Here is a 20,012-nt window from a genome sequence, read left to right on the forward strand (position 1 = left end):
AATACTACTGCTATTTCGTTTTTTAGAAAGGGTTGTTTAATTTTATAGTCAGATCAGAAATAATTTGAGTATTTGCCTTAACTAGGCTTTGGCTAGCTAAAAGCTCTGTTTTATAATACAGTACAAGGCTGAACCATATGAAATTCTGGTTTTTTAATAGTTAAAAAATGAATATTGGTAATTGCTTATATTTCAATCTAATATAAGCAGGAATCCTCATCATTATATGATAGTTTTGCCCAGTTTCAATACTACTTTTTTAAAAATTGTGAATTCTTTCCTGATAATAATAATATAATAATAACACTTGTAAATCAATTTATATTATAGATCACAAAAATCTTTTTCACATTCTTATTTAATTATCTATAAAAGAAAATACTAAACTCTCTTATGGTATAGATTTTAAACCTTATAACGAATTATTAAATTTTTTATTGTAAAAAAATCACAAAACATTTGCCAATTCAATAATTTTTACATGTACAACTGACATTGATTAAGTTCATATTGTACAATCATTACCACTATCCTTTTCCAAAGCATTCCACCACCAGTAACAGAAGCTCAGTGCCCACTAAGGAATGAATACCCTTCCCCCTTCCCACATGCCTTATAGAGACTAATAAGCTTCGGTCTCTATACTTTGGTCTGTTTTATATGCGTGAGATCGTAACAGCATTTGTCCTTTTGTGACTGCTTATTTCATTCAACAGAGTGTTTTCAGGGTTCTTCCATGTTGTAGCACGTGTCAGGACTTCATTTCTCTTTATGACTGAGTAATATTCCGTTGTATGTATGTGCATTTTGTTTATACACTCATCTGTTGATGGACATACAGGTTGTTTCCATCTTTTGGCTACTGTGAATAGTGCTGCAGTGGACATTGCTGTACAAGTTTCTGATTGCATTCCTGTTTTCACTTCTTCTAGGTATATACCTAGGATTGGGATTGCTGGGTCATATGATAGTTCTGTGTTTATATAAATGCATTTTTACATAATTATATAAAGCTTTCAAAGAGACTTTAGGTTCTCTTTTCCTCTGACATTTTTCAACAGGTAATTTCATGATACAGAGCAGTCTTTGATCTGCTATGGGTTAAAAATGACACTGTTGTCACCCTTTTTGTATAAATAGTACAGTAATGCCCGTTGCATTTTTGAAATGTGAATTTTTGATATGTCTAAGTACCAATTTATTGTTATTGGGTGCCATCAAGTCAGCTCCGACTCCTAACGACCTTATGTATAACAGAACAAAATATTGCCAAGTCCTGCACTATCCTGGCAATCGTTGTTATGTTTGAGCCCATTGTTGCAGCCACTGTATCAGTCCACCTCATTGAGGGTCTCCCTCTTTTTTGCTGACCCTCTACTTTAGTAAGCATGATGTCCTTCTCTAGTGATTGGCCCCTCCTGATGACATGTCCAAAGTAAGCGAGATGAAGTCTTGCCTTCCTTGCTTCTAAGGAGCATTCAGCAAAATTTTTCTACCATATGATAGTAATGATATTGTTTGATAATTTGCTCATTCCATTTGGTCACCTTTCTTTGGAATGGGCACAAATATAGATCTCTTCAAGTCAGTTAGCCAGTAGCTGTCTTCAATACTGCATCTCAAGGCTTGAATTTTCCCTTCAGTTCTTTCAGTTTAAGAAATGCTGACAGTGTTCTTCCCTTTTGGTTTTCTAACTCAGTAAGACTCATATAAAGGAGAGATAAAATGCTCTGAAATTTAATTTTAAGCAAATAGGCACTTTGGTCTTCTGGTCTAATCAAGTCAGTAAATTTATCACATAGATTTACAATTAATGAAATTAGAATGACTAGAATCATCTAATATAAAAATATATTCATCCTAATTTAATCTTTGGCTAAGGGATATACAATTTACAAACAATTGTGCAGTAAAACTGGTTTTTATGTATTGTTCAAAGAACCAGTTGAATTTTATAATTATCTCCATGTATGTACTTAAACCTATTTTTAGCTTCTCAGCTAAAGTCAGTAGCAGTTTTTCTAAAAGGATGTAGAGAGCAAAAAGAACATCTTTAAAGCAACTATATCTAAAAAATGTTGACAGTAAATAACATCCTATTCTTTTTATTTTAAGAAATATTTATTTAGGAAGTAAACTACATGTGCTTGAGTTCTTTTCTTTTAATGTGACTGGTAAAGCAGAATTTATCACTTTTTAATTGTATATCATACCACTGCTTTAACAGGCAATTTATGAGCTATAATTAGTGTGGAATAAAGTAGAATTCTGTTTTGAGTTGATATAGTTTAAATTGCTGTTATGTTGGCTATTTATGTCAGGAATTTATATTAAAATATTAAAAATGTCTACACTTTCATGTATGAATAGCTTTAAATATTCCACAAGTAGTAGCTTTGTTTTATTCTCTTATTTTTATTTTTTTGTAGCTATCATTATTAATTATGCAAGCGAAATGTTTGGCCGCTGAACTCAATCAATGGCAGAAAGAAACTCCCAAAAGTAAGATTCTTATTTCTAGATTTGTGCTTTTGTACATAAATTAATGGTAAATGCATTTAATGATCACAAGAAGAATTACAGGATTCATTTGGCCTCCCTGAAATTGCCTAAGTTAAATTGATAACAGGAGGCCACCCCATCTTTTCTTTCTTTATATGCATGTTGTTTATATTATTATTATAGATGAACATATCTGTCTAACATTAGATTATAATAATCTTGATCATGGAGACCTTATCATAGCCATCCTTGCAGACACTGCCTTATGCTCAATACCTGCTGCTGTTCAGTCGATTGGACTCATAGCGACCCTATGGGACAGAGTAGAACTACCCCATAGGGTTTCCAGTGAGCTGCTGGTGGATTTGAACTGCCAACCTTTTGGATAGCAGCCGTAGCTTTTAACCACTGCACCACCAGGGTTTCTTATGCTCAGTAGAAACTATAAATTCTTTAATGAATGGATCTTACTTAATGAAAGAAAAAAGTTATTTATTTTTAGATATTTATTGACATAAGGACCACATAGATTATCGGTTGCCTCTAGACTTGTCTGACCAGGCCAACTGTTTTTGCCTTTAGTTGAGAAACACAGATGGCCTAAAAATTTGTATCTGTATCAACAAACAAAAAGGCAAACAACCCAATTAAAAAATGGGCAAAGAATTTGAATAGACATTTCTCCAAAGAAAATATACAAATGGCCTATATGCACACGAGAAGATGCTCAACTTCATGAGTCGTTGTTGTTGGCTGCCACTGAGTCGACTCCAACTGATGGCAACGCCAAGCACAATGAGTTCAGACCATTGTGTTCCATAATGTAGTAGATTGCCAGACCTTTCTTCTTACTCTGTCTTAGTCTGGAAGCTCTGCTGAAACCTGTTCAGCATTATAGAAACATGCAAGCCTTCACTGACAGACAGGTGGTGGCTGCTCTTGAGGTGCATTGGCTAGGAATCGACTGCAAGTCTCCTACATGGAAGGCAAGAATTTTACCTCTGAATCACCACTGCCCTCTACATTAGTCATAGGAAAGTACAAATCAAAACCACAGTGAGATACTTATTTCACACCCACTAGGATGACTATTGGAGCCCTGCTGGCTAAGTGGTTAAGAACTATATCTGCTAACCAAAGGGTCGGTAGTTCGAATCCACCAGCCGCTCCTTGAAAACCCTGTGGGGCAGTTCTACTGTGTCCTCTAGGGTCTAAGGTTGCTATGAGTCGGAATCAACCGTATGGCAACAGGTTTAGAATAGCTACTATTAAAAAGAGAAACCAAAAAAACGTTGGCAAGGATGTAAAGAAATTGGAGCTCTTGTGCATTACTAATGGGAATGTAAGATGATGCAGTCACTATAGACAACAGTTCGGTGGTTCCTCGAAAAGTTAAACATAGAATTATCATAAGATCCATCAATTCCACTATTAGATATATACCCAAAAGACTTGAAAATAGAGAGTCAAATAGATATGAGTACACCAACATTCATAGCAGCGTTGTTCACAATAGTCAGTATGTGAAAACAACCCAAGTGTTTGTTTACATGATGTGATATATACATACAATGGAACATTATTCAGCCATAAAGAGAAATGAAGTTCTGATACATGCTATGACACGGATGAACCTTGAAAACATTATGCTGAGTGAAATAAGTCAGACATAAAAAAGACAAATGATCCCACTTGTATGAAATATCTAGAATAGGTAAATGCATAGAGACCAAGCTTATAAGTTGTCACCAGGGGTTGGGTAGACGGGGACATGGGGAGTTATTCCTTAAGGGGTACTGAGTTTCTGTTTGGAGTGATGAAGAAGTTTTGGAAGTAAGTAACAGTGATGGTTGCACAACATAATGAATATAACTAATGCCACTGAATTGTATGCTTAAAAATGGTTAAAATGGCAAAAATTTTGTTATATATAATTTACCACAATACATTTTTATAAAAAATTATAGTAGTAATATCCAAGTAGCAGGTATTTTTCTATTTTAAAAGCCTAAATTTTTGTGTGTCATGTATATGTCTGTATTTATTATATAGATTATGCTTTTTCTGTACGTATCTCCCTTTTTCCTCCCGCACTCTCTGTTTTCCCTTTAACCTCCACTTCCCTTCTTAGTCTCCTTTGTAGGCTTATCCTTCTCTACCCCAAGGAGCAATCCTAGGCTATCTTTTCTCCTCATTCTCTTCCTAGACAATTTCATCCACATCCTTGGTTTTAATTTCTATATCCATGCCAATGTCCACTATCGTTCCACATCTTCACTACCACTTGTTATTGTCAGGCTTCTTAATTTTAGCAATTCTGGTGGATGTGTAATGGCATACAATTATGATTGTTATTTGTGTTAAACTGTTTATCCTTTTGCTTACTTAGCAGTCTCAAAGGCTGCTCATACTCAACTGTTAAATGGTGATGTTCTTCACAGGACTGTACTCAACTCTTTTTGCTTCTCACTCTACGTGTTATACCAGCATTATAATTTCTCCCCCTGTGTTTATATGTTTCATCTATATTAATGATTTCCAAATCTGTATATCCAAACTGACTTCTCTGCAACATCAGACTTATATATCTCTCTCCCTTCAAGACATCTTTTCCAAAATGTTCGACAGATACCTCAGACTCATAAAGTGAACTTCTCTGCATTCTGTGACCCATTGAATAGAATCTATTTGATCAGCCATGAATTTAAGAGTCTTCCTGGATTCTTCTTTTTCATATTTCACGTATAGCCAGTCACTAAACACTAAGCCACATTGCCACAGGCTTACTTCAGGCCTTCATTACCGATATTCTAAATTATTATAACAGGCCTTTCTCCCCTTAATTGGATGTTTTATTATAGAAATTAGGGTCTCAGGGTTAAATCAAGGTATCAATTAGGACAGCGTTCTCACCAAAGTCTGGAGAGGGATCTACTTTCAAACTCCCTTAGGTTGTTGGCAGAATTCATTTCCTTGTAACTGTGGTATTCGTGACAGCTTTGTTACATGTTTTTGCCCTTTCCATTGTTCTTTCTTTCTTCCAGACTCTCTTAGTTATCTAGTGCTGCTATAACAGAAATTCTACAAGTTGAGAAATTTATTCTCTCACAGTCTAGGAGCCTAGAAGTCCGAATTCAGGGTGCCGGCCCCAGAGGAAGCCTTTCTGTCTCTGATGGCTCTGGAGGAAGGTCTTTGTCATCAATCTTCCCTGGTCGAGGAGCTTCTCAGCACAGGGACCCTAAGTCCAAAGGATACGCTCTGCTCCTCGTGCTTCTTTCTTGATGGTGTGAGGTCCCCATGTCTCTCTGCTCAGTTCTCTTATATCTCAAAAGAGATTGGCTTAAGAAACAATCTAATCTTGTAGATTGAGCCCTGCCTCATTAACATAACTGCCACTAATCCCATCTCATTAACATTATAGAGATATGATTTACAACACATAGAAAAATTACATCAGATGACAAAATGATGAACAAGCACACAATACTGAGAATCATGGCCTAGCCAAATTGATACATGTATTTCTGGGGGACACAATTCAGTCCATGACACTGACATTCCAAGATTCCTTCTTTTATCATTTCCTTTCTATTTCAAGAACTTCCTTTCACCATTCTTTTAGGGTAGATCTGCTGGTTGACATATTTTCTTTTTTTTTTTTTTTTTCCCCTTGTTCGAGAATGTCTTTATTCCTCTTTCATTCTTTAAGGAGATTTCTACTAGATATACTATTCTAGGTTGACACTTCTTTTTGCACTTGAAAAATGTTGTGCCATTTCCTTCTGCCTCCCTGGTTTTTGATGAGAAATATGCTGATTCTAATTATTTTTCCCCTATAGGGCAAGCATTGTTTTTCTCTAGCTGTTTTCAAGATTTTTTTTTATCTTCACTTTTCAGAAATTTAATTATATGTTTTGACATGGATTTCTTTGAGTTTACCCTATTCACTCAGAGTCTTGAATCTGTGAGTTAATGTCTTTTGGCAAATTTTGGGCATATTCAGTCATTATTTCTTTTAATACTTTCTCAGCCCCAGCATCTTTCTCCTCTCCTGGAATTCCAATGACACAATTGTTAGATCTTATTATTATTATTTTTTTAAATAGTCCCTGAAGTTCTGTTCAGTTTGTTTTCGTTTTGTTTTTTCAGTCCATTTCTCTCCGTATTCTCAGTTTGGGTACTTTTTTTTTTTATTGTAGTTTAGATGAAGGTTTTCAGAACAAACTAGCTTCTCATTAAACAATTAGTACACATCTTATTTTGTGACATTGGTTAACAACCCTACGACATGTCAACACTCTCCCTTCTCGACCTTGGGTTCCCTGTTACTAGCTTTCCTGTCCCCTCTTGCCTTCTAGCCCTTGTCACTGGGCTGGTGTGCCCCTTTAGTCTCGTTTTGTTTTATGGGCCTGTCTGATCTTTGGCTGAACGGTGTTCTGGGGCCATACTCTCGGGGTTTCTCCAGTCTCTGTCAGGCCAGTTTAAGTCTAGTCTTTTTTCGTGAGTTAGAATTTTGTTCTATATTTTTCTCCAGCTCTGTCCGGGACCCTCTATTGTGATCCCTGTCAGAGCAGTCGGTGGTAGTAGCCGAGCACCACCTAGTTGTGCTGGACTCAATCTGGTGGAGGCTGTGGTAGTTGTGGTCTCTTAGTCCTTTTTACTAATCTTTCCCTTGTGTCTTTGGTTGTTTTCATTCTCCCTTGCTCCAGATGGGGTGAGACCAGTGGAGTATCTTAGATGGCTGCTCACAGTCTTTTAAGACCTCGGACACTACTTACTAAAGTAGAATATAGAACATTTTCTTTATAAACTATGTTATGCCAGTTGCGCTAGATGTTCTCAGATTGGGTACTTTTTATTGTTCTATCTTTAAGTTCACTGCTTCTTTCCTCTGGTCTCTATTTTGCTGTTGAACTCATCCAATGAGTCTCATTCTGTTTTAGTTATTATATTTTTCAGTCTTTAAAATTTCCATTTGGTTCTTCCTTATGTCTTTTATTTCTTCGCTGAGCCTGTTTTTTTCACTTGTTTCAAACATGTTTGTAATTACTTGCTGGAGCATTTTTTATGACCAGTGCTTTAAAATCTTTGTCAGATAATGCCAGCTTATGTGTTATTTTGGTTTAAGTCACTTTTAATTGTATTTTCTCATTCAAGTTCAGATTTTCCTGGTCCTTGGTAATTTTTTACTGTAGCATGGACATTTTAGATATTATGTCATAGGACTCTGAATCTTATTTAAATCTTCTGTTTTAATAAGCCTTCTCTATCATTTGTGCTGGCACGGAGAGGAAGGCATGACTCATTACTGCCAGGTGGGTGTAAAAGTTCAGGTTCTCTACTTAGCCTTCATTGAGAATACTGGGAGGGGGTCAGGAATGCCTCATTACTGCTGGGTGGAGGTGAGGTTTCAGGCTCTTCAGTAGACCTCTGCATACATCACTCCGGCTGGAAAGTGGAGGGATGTCTTGTTATTGCTCCCACATGACCTCTGCTAACATTGCACTGCGAGGGGAAGGCCTCATTATCACGGAATGGTGGTAAAAATTTTAGTGTCCCACTCAGCCTGACTCTAGCAGGGAAGGGGAGTGATCCTGCATTACCATTGGGTGAGGGTGAAAGTCTAGGATGCTCACGTGGTCTCCACTAACCCAGTGGAGGAGAGGGGAGGAGAGGGGTGCTTGTTACTCCTGGGCTAGAATGAAAGTCCTGACTCCCCACTTAGACTTCTTTGATACCACCCTGGTGGAGATAATGGGGGTTGCCTTTAAAGATGGGTAAAGGTGAAAGTCTAGGCTCCCTACTTGACCTTTGCTGATGGGTGGAGGTGAGACTTTTTTCCATGATATTTGGCTTGGGTAGGGGGGTTATTTTCTGTACTACTTTTCTATTGCTGCTATAACTAATTACCACAAATTTAGTGGCTTAAAACAACACAAAGTTATAATTTTACATTTTTGGATATCAGAACTCCTAAATAGGTCTCACTGAGCTAAAATCAATGCATTGACAGTGCTGCATTCCTTTCTGGAGACTGTTGGGGAGAATCTATTACTTCGCCTTTCCGCTTTTAGAAGCTGTCCACATTCCTTGGCTTGTGGCCCCTTTCCATCTTCACAGCTATCAATGGCCAGTAGTGTCTTTCTTATATCACATCACTCTAAAATTTACTTTTCTTCTTCCCTCTTTCACTTATAAGGACCCTTGTGATTAGGCCCACATGGATGATCCAGTATTATCTCCTCATCTCAAGGTCAGCTGATTAGCAATGTTAATTTTATTTGCAACCCTAATTCCCCTTTGCTATGTAAATTAACATTCACAATTCTGTGGATTAAGACATCTTTGTGGGCATGTTTCTGCCTACCACATTGTCTAAAAATTTTCTGTCTTGCTAGTTGGCTTCTTTCCTGGTCCTTTGACTGGAGAGAGCAGACTTTGCTTGGTGCTTTTTTTGTCTGCTGCTGTTTGCATTTTCAAGTTGCTGTCTTCTGCAGCACCTAGTCGAGGGTATATGAGGCAAAAAGAACTCTCCGTTACATTGCTCCTCAGGTCCCAACGTCTGTCTGCCGTCTACTCTCTACTTTTTTAAGTCATTTTATGTTTGTTTTACATATAATGTCTAGAGTTTTTAGCTGTACTTAATGGGAGGAATAGGAAGTATTTCTATTCTATCTTGGTCCTAGACCAGAAGTTTTCGATCTTGTTTATCCACTCCCCAATCCTCCCCACACCATGCTGTAATATTTAAAGCAAATGACAGAAATATTTCAGTATGTAGCTTTAGCAGGTAAAGACTGTATTTAAATATAACAGCCTCGAAAACCCTATGGGGCAGTTCTATCCTGTCCTATAGGGTCTCAATGAGTCGAAATCGACTCAAAGGCAACTTTTTTTTAATAATTTCATTATTGTAGCTAACATAATTAGTAATTATTTACTATTTTCTAATGTCTGTTCAAATTCAGAAATATATTCAATCTTGCTCGTAATAAATCATAATTTAACGCCACTAAAAGCCATTCTTTTTTTTCCCCGTGGTTGTGCTCCTGACTTAACATACAGTTAAGTTCATTTCTTTCAATTTGATTTCAATTATTTAGGGATTTTTTTTTCCTTTTTGATTGCATCCTGGTTTATAATCATGTAGAACATTTATATAGCTCCAAAGTCAAAACTAGACAATAAGGTATAGACTAGCTTTATTCCTGTCTCTTCCACCTTGTTCCTTCTTCCCCCGTAAGTATTTTGTTAATTTGTGGTCTAATCTTGTATTATTTCTTTATGACGTATAAGTAAATATATGCATATGTATTAATTTATACTTTTCCTATTTTCCTTTGTTATAAACACTGTTCTGCACCTTGCCTTTCTTACTTATTATATCATGGAGATCCGTATATGGAGATCCTCTGCTCCCACCCCGTGCCTTTTTTTTTTTTTTTTTTTTTTACAGTTGAATAATACTTTTTTGTGTTGGTGTACCATAGTTAGTCAACCAGTTTTTCAACTGATGGATATTTGGGTTGTTCTAATCTTTTGTTCATACAAATAATGCTGTAATGAATAGACTTATTATTATGTTACTTTGATTGTTGCCAATGTATTCTGGAGGTTGAGTCCTGTAAGTGTGTTTGGTAGATCAAAGGGTAAATGCATATGTAATGTTGCTAGATACTGCCAAATTACCTTCCACAGGGGTTGTACACTGATGATTTTCACCAGCAATGTATGAGAATACCTGTCTTCCCACAATCAGTCCAGTGGAATATGTTTCCAATTTTTAGATTTTTGCCAATCTGATTGATAAGAAATTGTATCTCAGAGAAATTTTAATTTGTATTTCTCTTATTAGGATCATCTCTTACATACACACCTTGTCTTCATATTACTGAACGTACAGACTATTTGCCAAGTACCTACCTGGCTTAGGGTTGCCAGTCCCACAGCCTGCTACACTGGAAAGATTTTTTTTTAACCTTTGGCTTCTTAGAATCTGTAACATTGTATTTGTTGAAATAGCTATTTGAATGAATGTTGAAATGATACTCTTGGTCACACTGGCCAAGAAGGAGATTTTAAAAAATCTTTATATTTTTAGAATATGGCATTTGTTGAAATTATTTAGTTACCATCTTGGAGGTGCCTATAACCATTTCCAATATAGGACCCATGAAGTACATATAAGAAGTTCCTTTCTGTTACAAGGCACTCTAGAACAGCGGATGGCTTTGAAAATTTTTAGTAGCATATCATCTGAGAAATTTCAAATAACATGTCATTAGAAAAGATAAACTTTTCTAAGAATAAGAATTGAACACATTAAATTTTGCTATGCAAAATGAAAATATCAGTTTATATTCATCAGACTGGCAAAAAATATCTTTTTAATATCTTTTACTACTTCTTATTCATTGCTCATAGAAATATTTTTAGAAAGGAATATGGCATCTTCTGTTAAAACTCAAAGTAGCACATTTCCCTCTATCAAATTCCATTTCCGGGAAACTGTCCCATAGAGATTAAACCACCAGTATATAAAGACATGTTCTTTTTTTTTAAAAAAAAAGAAAAGTATCACATCACTCTGACGTTGACTTTTCTTCCCTCTTTCACTTAAAAGGACCCTTGTGATTATATTGGGCTCACTCGGATGATCCAATATAATCTCTCCATCTCAAGGTCAGCTGATTAGTAACCTTAATTTTATTTGGAACCTTAATTCCAGGATGTTTACTAGATTATTATTTGTTGTGGCTAAAAACTAGACACAAAGTTAATGCTTAGTCAATAGGGAAGGCACTCAATACATTATGCTATATTCATACTGTGGAATACTATGTAGTCATTTAAAATAAAATTATGTATTAGAGCCATACCAGATGAATAGGAAGGATTTCCATGGAGGTTTTGTTGAATGAAAACAAGATTGGAATAGTGTGTATGACATGATCCCATTCTTGTAAATCTAGGAATGACAAAAATAACCTTCATACATGTGTGTGTACAGATATGTATGTGCATATGTGTATATATAGGATCATATAACTCTAGAGAAAATATTTGAGGGATACTATAGTTGTTATCTTTGCTTTTGGGAGGCTGGGAAAAGAAAATAAAAAAGGACACAAAAATGTATAATCACATTTATGTAAAATTATACATAGTCGTTGGCTATATGTGTAAACATGTCAAATAGAAATAATTTTGTAAACACTGCACACATCTCATAAAAAGTTGTATAATATGTAAATGTAAAGGAAGTAGGTTATCTTAGAAAACCACTGAATTCTTGATTTTTCAATAGTAAGTAAGTGTATGTATAAATTCTGTTTGTTTTTGTTTCTGTAGTTATTCCACTGAATGAAGATGTTCTACTAACATTAGGAAAAGAAGAGGTAAGTCATTTAATGAGTTGGTAGTGACCTCAAAAAATTTATAACTGAAATAGTTATGGGCAAATTAATGATATAAGAAATAGAATGAAATCTCTTTAAAACCATATTAGTTTTTTTATTTTTTCCCATACAAAAATTTATACATACATTGTTATGTGACCCTAATTGCTCTCCCCATACTGTGACAGCACACTCCTCCTTTCCACCCCTGCTTCCCCATGTCCACTCAACCAGCTCCTAACCCTCTCTGCCTTCTCATCTCACCTCTAGACAGAAGCTGCCCGTTTAGTCTCTTGTATCTACTAGAGCTAAGAGGTGCACTCCTGATGAGTATCAGTTTATGTCCCACAGTCCAGTCCAGTCCCTGTCTGAAGAGTTGGCCTCAGAAATTGTTTTAGTTCTGGGCTGATAGAGAATCCAGGGGCCGTGCTTTCTGGGGTTCCTCCAGTCTCTGTCAAACCATTAAGTCTGCTCTTCTTACTAGAATTTGAGTTCTGCACCCCACCTTTCTCCTGCTCCATCCGGGACTCTGTTGTGTTCCCTGTCAGGGCGGTCATTGGTGGTAGCTGGGCACCATCTAGTTCTTCTGGTCTCAGGCTGATGAAGTCTGTGGTTTATGTGGCCCTTTCTGTCTCTTGGGCCAATGCCTTCCTTGTGTCTTTGGTGTTCGTCTTTCTCCTTTACTCCAGGTGGTTGGGACCAATTGATGCAAGCTTTTAAGACCCCAGATGCCACTCACTAAAGTAGGATGCAGAACATTTTCTTAATAAGCTTTGTTATGCCAGTAGACCTAGATGTCCCCTGAAAGCATCGTCCCCAGACCCCTACCCCTGCTACTCTGTCCCTCAAAGTGTTTAATTGTATTCAGGAAACTTCTTAGCTTTGGTTTAGTCCAGTTATGCTGACTTCCCCTGTAGTGTGTGCTGTCCTTCCCTTCACCTAAGATAATTCTTATCTACTATCTAGTTAGTGAATAACCCTTACCTGCCCTCCCTACCTTCATAACCATCAAAGAATGTTTTCTTCTGTGTTTAAACCTTTTCTTGAGTTCTTATAATAGTGGTCTTATACAATATTTGTCCTTTTGTGACTGACTAAATTCACTCAACATAATGACCTCCACCTTCCTCCATGTTATGTTTCACAGCTTCATCATTGTTCTTTGTCATTGGGTAGTATTCCATTATGTGGATATACCATAATTTGTTTATCCATTTGTCTGTTGATAGGCACCTAGGTTGTTTCTATCTTTGCTATTGTGAACAGTGCTGCAATGAACATGGGTGTGCGTATATCTATTCATGTGATGGCTCTTAATTCTCTAGGACATATTACAAGGAGCGGGATTGCTGGGATGTATGGTACTTCTATTTCTAGCTTTTTAAGGAAGCACCAAATCGATTTATTTCCAAGGTGGTTGTACCATTTTACATTCCTACCAACAGTGTATAAGTGTTCCAGCCTCTCCACAACCTCTCCAGCATTTATTATTTTGTGTTTTTTGGATTAATGCTAGCCTTGTTGGGGTGAGATGATATCTCATTGTAATTTTGATTTGCATTTCTCTTAATGGCTAATGATCATGAGCATTTCTTCATGTGTCTGTTAGCTGCCTGAATATCTTCTTTGGTGAAGTGCCTGTTCATTTCCTTTGCCCATTATTTAATTGGGTTATTTGTGTTTTTGTTGTTGAGGTTTTGCAGTATCTTGTAGATTTTAGAGATTAGATGCTGATCGGATTTGCCGTAGCCAAAAATTTTTTCCCAGTCTGTGGGTAAAACCATATTAATTTTTTAATTTCTATTTGAATTATGTTTTATTGAACAAAATATTTTAACAGATTTGAATTTTGAAATCATTTTTTAAATCAGAACGATTGCTAAAGTTAGTTGTCAGTATGCAAACCTTACTCTCATAACTAATCTTCAGTTGATTAAGCTCTCTTCATAACAGAAAAAATTAAACATTGCTAAATGGCTAAACACATATCATCTCAAAACTTAACACAAATGTTAATAAAGGCATTTTTAAAAATGTAAATTCATCAGGTCAAAGTATAGGAGAGAGGACAAAAGCAAAAAAGAATTTTAACAAGTTTGTGGATCATGGAAAGAGATAAGTATCTCTGTGTGCCTGGAGACATAAATAGTGTGAAAGGAAATTATCTGCCCTACAGAACTGAAGAAAGTCTTGGGATTTGAAGCAACCTGCTACTGTAAAACTCATTGTTCAAGTGTGGAGCTAAAAACAAGGAAGTCCTTTAAAGTCATAATATAGAGCTGTGAGACCTTCCCAGATCACTCTGTCTTTCATAATCAGGCACTTAACTCTTTACTAACACACCTCAAGAGTGAAGGCTTATTATTTGGAGATGTGAGGCTCTGGACTCAGGGACAGCAGGTTTGGTGTTTAGTAGGCGCTAAAGTAAGTAATAGATCTAAAGTAAGAAAGATTACATAATGTTTTCATTTTGAGTGATGGAACTACAAGCTCCTTTTCCTGCCCTGTCTCTAGAGCTACCGTCTGATGTAATCATAGACCCAGAAAGGAGATAAATAATCTTCTCTGGAGAAACGAAATAGCCCAAGAGAAAAGATCTGTAATTAATCTGGGGGTTCTGTGTGAGAAAGCAGGGTGGCCACACATCCAAAAGGCCCATTCATAAACCTAGACTTTTCAGTAAGTTTTTGAGTTTTAAATATGAATGGCTAGCCAAAGATCATAAGATATTTGAGAAATGCTTCCAAATGGAAAGGCAGAAATTGAACAAAGACTTAAGGAAATAGAGACAATTCAGGGAACTAATGAAAATTTTAAAAAACAATGTCTTCAGAGGGATAAAAAATTTGAGTCCACCAAACAGCTGAATGCCCACTTCACACCTACTAGGATGGCTGTAATCAAAAATGCAGAAAATAACAAGTATTGGTGAAGATGTGGAGAAAATTGGAAGCCTCATAGACTGCTGATGGGAATGTAAAATGGTGCACCCACTTTGGAAAACAGTCTGACAGTTCTTCAAAAGGTAAAACGTTGAGTTATTATAATAACCAATAATTTCACTCCTAATTATATGCCCAAGAGACATGAAAACATACATCCACACAAAAATTTGTACATGAATGTTCATAGCATTTTTCACAGTAGCCAAAAAGAGAAAACAATCCAAATCAACTGAAGAATGGATTTAAAAAATGTAGTATATCCATACAATGGAATGTTATTCAAAAATAAAAAGAATTAGAGTACTGAAAATGTGCTACAACATGGATGAACCCTGAAAACAGTATGCTAAGTGAAATCAGCCAGTCACAAAAGACCACATATTGTGTGATTACATTTACATGAAATGTCCAGAGTAAGCAAATCTATAGAGACAGAAAGTAGATTGCTGATTACCTAGGGTAGGGAGTAGGGATGGGGAGGGTAGGGGGAGGGTGATTGGAGGGAAAATGAGGAGTGACTGTTAATGAGTACTGCTAACAGGATTTCTCTCTGGGGTGATGAAAATGTTCTAAAATTGATTGTGGTGATGGTTGCACCACCCTGAATATTCTAAAAACCAGTGGATTATACACTTTAAATGAGTAAATTGTACGGTATATGGATTATATCTCAATAAAGCTTTTTTTTTTTTTTTTTTTAATGAGTTTTGGGTGAAAGTTTACACAGCAAATTAGGTTCCCATTTAAGAAGATACATATAGTTCAGTGTCATTGGTTACATTTTCTACACTGTGTCAACATTCTCATTTCTAATCTGGTTGTTCTGTTTCCATTATTCTTGTTTCTCTGCCCCCTCTGATCTTCTCATTTTTACTTTAGGGTAAATGTTGACCGCTTAGTTTCATATAGATTTTTTTTTTTTTTTTTTGTAATGAAAAGGAACACAGTACTCATGGGTGATATTGTTTATTTTATGAGCCAATATGTTATTTAGCTGAAAGGTGACTTCTGCGAGTAGTTTCAGTTCAAAATTTAAGGGGTATCTTAGGGTGATAGTCCTGGGGGTTCCCCTAATCTCTTCTGGTCCAGTAAGTCTGCCTTTTACATATATATATTATAATTTTTTAAAATTGTACTTTAGATGAAGGTTTCCAGAACAAACTTGTTTCTCATTGAACAGTACACATATTATTTTATGACATTGGTTGACAACCCCACGACATGTCAACACTCTCCTTTCTCAATCTTCGGTTCCCTGTTACCAGCTTTCCTGTCCCCTCCTGCCTTCTAGTCCTTGCCCCTGGCGTGGTATGCCCCTTTAGTCTCGTTTTGTTTTATGGGCCTGTCTAATCTTTGGCCAAAGGGTGAACCTCGGGAGTGACTTCATAACTGAGCTAAAAGTGTGTCTGGGGCCATACTCTCGAGGTTTCTCCAGTCTCTGTCAGACCAGTAAGTTGGGTCGTTTTTCTTGAGTTAGAATTTTGTTCTACATTTTTCTCCAGCTCTATCTGGGACCCTCTATTGTGATCCTTCTCAGAGCAGTCAGTGGTGGTAGCTAGGCACCATCTAGTTGTACTGGACTCAGTCTGGTGAAGGCCATGGTAATTATGGTCCGGTAGTCCTTTGGACTAATCTTTCCCTTGTATCTTTAGTTTTCCTCATTCTTCCTTGCCCCGAAGGGGTGAGACGAGTGGAGCATCTTAGATGGCTGCTCACAGGCTTTTAAGACCCCAGACGCTACTCACCAAAGTAGAATGTAGAACATTTTCTTTGTAAACTGTGTTAGGCCAGTTGAACTAGATGTTCCCCGAGACCATGGTCCCCACATCTCTCGGCCTAGAAGTTCGGTCCCTCAGGACGTTTGGATGTGTCTATGGAGTTTCCATAGCCATTTTTTTAAGACTTAGAATTTTGTTCTACAATTTTCTCCCATTCTATCTGGCACCATCTATTGTGGCCCCAGTCAGAACGGTTGGTAGTAGCAGCCAGACACCATCCACTTCTTCTGGTCTCTGGATAGGTGAGGCCATGGTCCATGTGAGCAATTGGTCCCATAGACTAGTTTCTTTTTTGAGTCATTGATTTTCTTCTTTCTCTTTTGCTCCAGATGAGTAGAGACCAATAGTTGTATCTTAGAGGCTGCTCACAAGCTTTTAAGACCACACACACTGCTCACCGAACTCATATGTAGAGTATAAACTTTATAGACTATGTTGTGCCGATTGACCGAGATGTCCCATGAGACTATAATTCTAAGCCTTCAAACCCAGTAACCCAATCCTGCAAGTTATTTGGTAAAGCTGTTATTTTTTAAAAGGAGCATTCAGAGAATAAGAAAGAACCCTTAGGAATGAAAATGTGATAGCTGAATTAAAAAAGAAAGAAAGAAAGGTTGGTAATTAGTCATGTAAATCTTCTAGAAAGTAGATCAGGAAGGAAAAAAAGAAAGGAAAATTGGAAAAATAGAAGATAAGGAAATTAAAATATCATCCCAGAAGTACAGAATGTTACCAGTAGGAGTTCCAGAATAGAAAAAATGGAAGGGAAGAAATAATAAAATAAATAAAACCTGAACATTTTTCAATAATGGAAGATATGATTCTCCATACTGAAAAGGTCCAACAAATTTCCAACGTAATAAATTCAAAATGATCCATGACATAATAATTCAGCATAATTTTCGTGTTTGATAGCAGCCCTGAGTCTAGACTGGCCAAAATCTGAGCTTGGTGCTGTGCCAGAATCCACCACAACAACTCTCCTTTACTTTCTTTTAGCTATTACAGATAAAAATAACAGCTTGCTTCTTACTACTTTGCATTTTCTTATGTATCCAGTGAACTAACTTCACAAGAATTGGGTCTGTCATTTCTAAATTCCATTGGTAACTTACCTTTGATAACTGATCACAGCACAGCTGCTGCCTCATATCATGGGCGACTCAGTAGCCATCAGGCATCAAAAGTTCATCTTTCCACCCTGCCATCTCTCCTTTTCCCAAAAAATGCTTTTGGTATGTTTCAGTGAGTCAGGGTCCATATAGTGAATCCCACTTATGACACCAATTGTGTCAGGGCTGTCTGCCCTCAGGCTTGATAATTTGCTAGGTAAACTCACAGGACTCAGAAAAGGTGTTATTCTTATGGTTATGGTTTATTACAGCAAAGGATACAGATTAAAATCAGCAAATGGAAAAAGCACTCGGGGCCAGGAGAAACCAGGCACAAATTTCCGAGAGTCCTCTTCCGGTAGATTCACATTCTCCCAGTAATGATGTATGACAACACATGTGAAGGTTGCAAACAAGGGAAGCTCACCTGAGCCTTGATGTCCAGGGTTTTCATTGGGTGTCATCATGTAGGAATGCACTGCCTGCATGACTGACCTCAGTTACTCCGACTCCAGGCTCCCAAAGCAAAAACAGGTGTTCACCATAAATCACATTGTTAGTATAAACTACCTTGTCAAACTAGTTCTATGTTGCCCAAGGCCTCATGCATACAAAAATAGGCGTTCACCATAAATCACTATTATCACACTATTCAAACTGGTACCATGTGGTCCAAGGCCTTCAAAAAACCAAACCGAACTCATTGCTGTTGAGTCAATTCTGACTCACAGTGACCCTATAGCACAGGGTAAAACTGCCTCATAGGGTTTCCAAGGAGCACCTGGTGGATTTGAACTACTGACCTTTTGGTTAGCAGCCAAAGCTCTTAACCACTACGCCATTCAAACTGGTGCCATGTTGTCCAAGGCCTTAAGCACACCAAAATACTCTTAGCGGGGAAAGTATTCCAAGTGCTCAGAGCCTGTCTCCCAAGAGTGAGCCAAGGACCATTCCTGAAGACAAGTCTTTCTTGGGAACCTGCAGGGTTTGAGCAACTCAGCCCTGCTGAGTTAACCCTTTTCTGTACTCTTTTCATTCTCTTGACAGTGTCTTTTGAAGAACATAAGTTTCTAATTTTATTAAACCCATTTTGTTAAGGTTTCTTTTAAAATCAGCTTTCGGTGTCAAATCTAAGAACTATTTGCCCAACGCAAGATCACAAAGACTTTCTTGAATGCTTTCTTCTAGAAGTTTTCCTTTTAGGTTTCACATTTAGGTCCTTGATCCATTTTAAATTAATGTTTTTATATCTGATATGGGTTATTGATAAAAGGAGACCTGGTGGCATGGTAGTTAAGAGCTTGACCACTAACCAAAAGGTTGGCACTTTGAATCCACCAGCCACTCCTTGGAAACCCTATGGGGCAGTTCTACTCTGTTCTGTAGGGTCATGATGAGTTAGAATTGACTAGATGGCAATGGGTTTGCGTTTTTGTGTTGATAAAAGTTTTTTTTTTTTTTTTTTTTAAAATATAGATACTAGTTGTACCAGCACGAATTGTTGAAAAAACTGTCTCTTCTCCATTGAATTGCCTTGGCACCTTTGTTGAAAATCAATTGACCATATACATGTGGATCTATTTCTGAACTCTCCATTTCTATTCCCCTGTATTCCAATCTGTGCTGTGGATATTTTTATTTCTTTGGCCTGTGTTTCTATCTTTAAGCTAGTACCACACTGTTATGTTTACTGAAGCTTTAAAATAAGAATAAAAATCAGGTAATACGGGTTTTCCAACTTTGTTCTTTTTCAAAATTATTTCACATTGCTCCATAAATTTAGAATTGGCTTGTCATTCCACCTCCCAAAAAAGCTTGTTGGAATTTTGATTGAGATTGCCCTAAATCTATAAAATTAATTATGGAAGAATTGTCATATTTAACCATACGAAATTTAACCATATTGAGTCTGATTTCAAATCTATAAGTATTGTATGATCTGTCCATCTATTGGGGATTTTTTAAATTTGTCCTACCAAGGTTTTGTAGTTCTCAGTGCACAGGTGTTACATGTATCTTGTCAAATTTATCCTTAAATATTTCATATTTTTATGATATTAAAATGGTATTCTTTATAAATTTCAATTTCCAGTGATTCATTGCCAGTGCATAGAAATTCAGTCATCTTATATCCTGTGAACGTAGTAAACTCCTTTACTCTAGTAGCTTTTTTGTAGATTCTGTAGGATTTTCTCTATAAATCATCATGTTATTTGAGATCAAAGACAGTTTAGTTATTTCCTTCCAGTGTGAATGCTTTTTATTTGTTTTTCTTGG

The 20,012-nt window shown here is 36.7% G+C and overlaps 1 protein-coding gene across 5 annotated transcripts in view; it reads left to right on the forward strand.

Moving 5' to 3' along the window:
- Positions 1–20,012, forward strand: part of CENPK (centromere protein K) — a 46,507-nt gene that overhangs the window by 15,632 nt on the left and 10,863 nt on the right. For 4 of the 5 annotated variants that reach the window (XM_004374546.2, XM_023729604.1, XM_023729603.1 and 1 more), the window contains exons 4-5: positions 2,430–2,502; positions 11,854–11,900. In XM_004374546.2, coding sequence (XP_004374603.2) covers positions 2,430–2,502; positions 11,854–11,900 — 120 coding nt within the window. Of the gene's footprint in view, positions 1–841; positions 933–2,429; positions 2,503–11,853; positions 11,901–20,012 lie in introns of those variants that run through there. The other variant, XM_023729605.1, reaches the window with a different exon arrangement.

Source organism: Trichechus manatus, unplaced genomic scaffold (assembly GCF_000243295.1).
Source record: "Trichechus manatus latirostris isolate Lorelei unplaced genomic scaffold, TriManLat1.0 scaffold00029, whole genome shotgun sequence".
NCBI classification, from domain to species: Eukaryota; Metazoa; Chordata; class Mammalia; order Sirenia; family Trichechidae; genus Trichechus; species Trichechus manatus.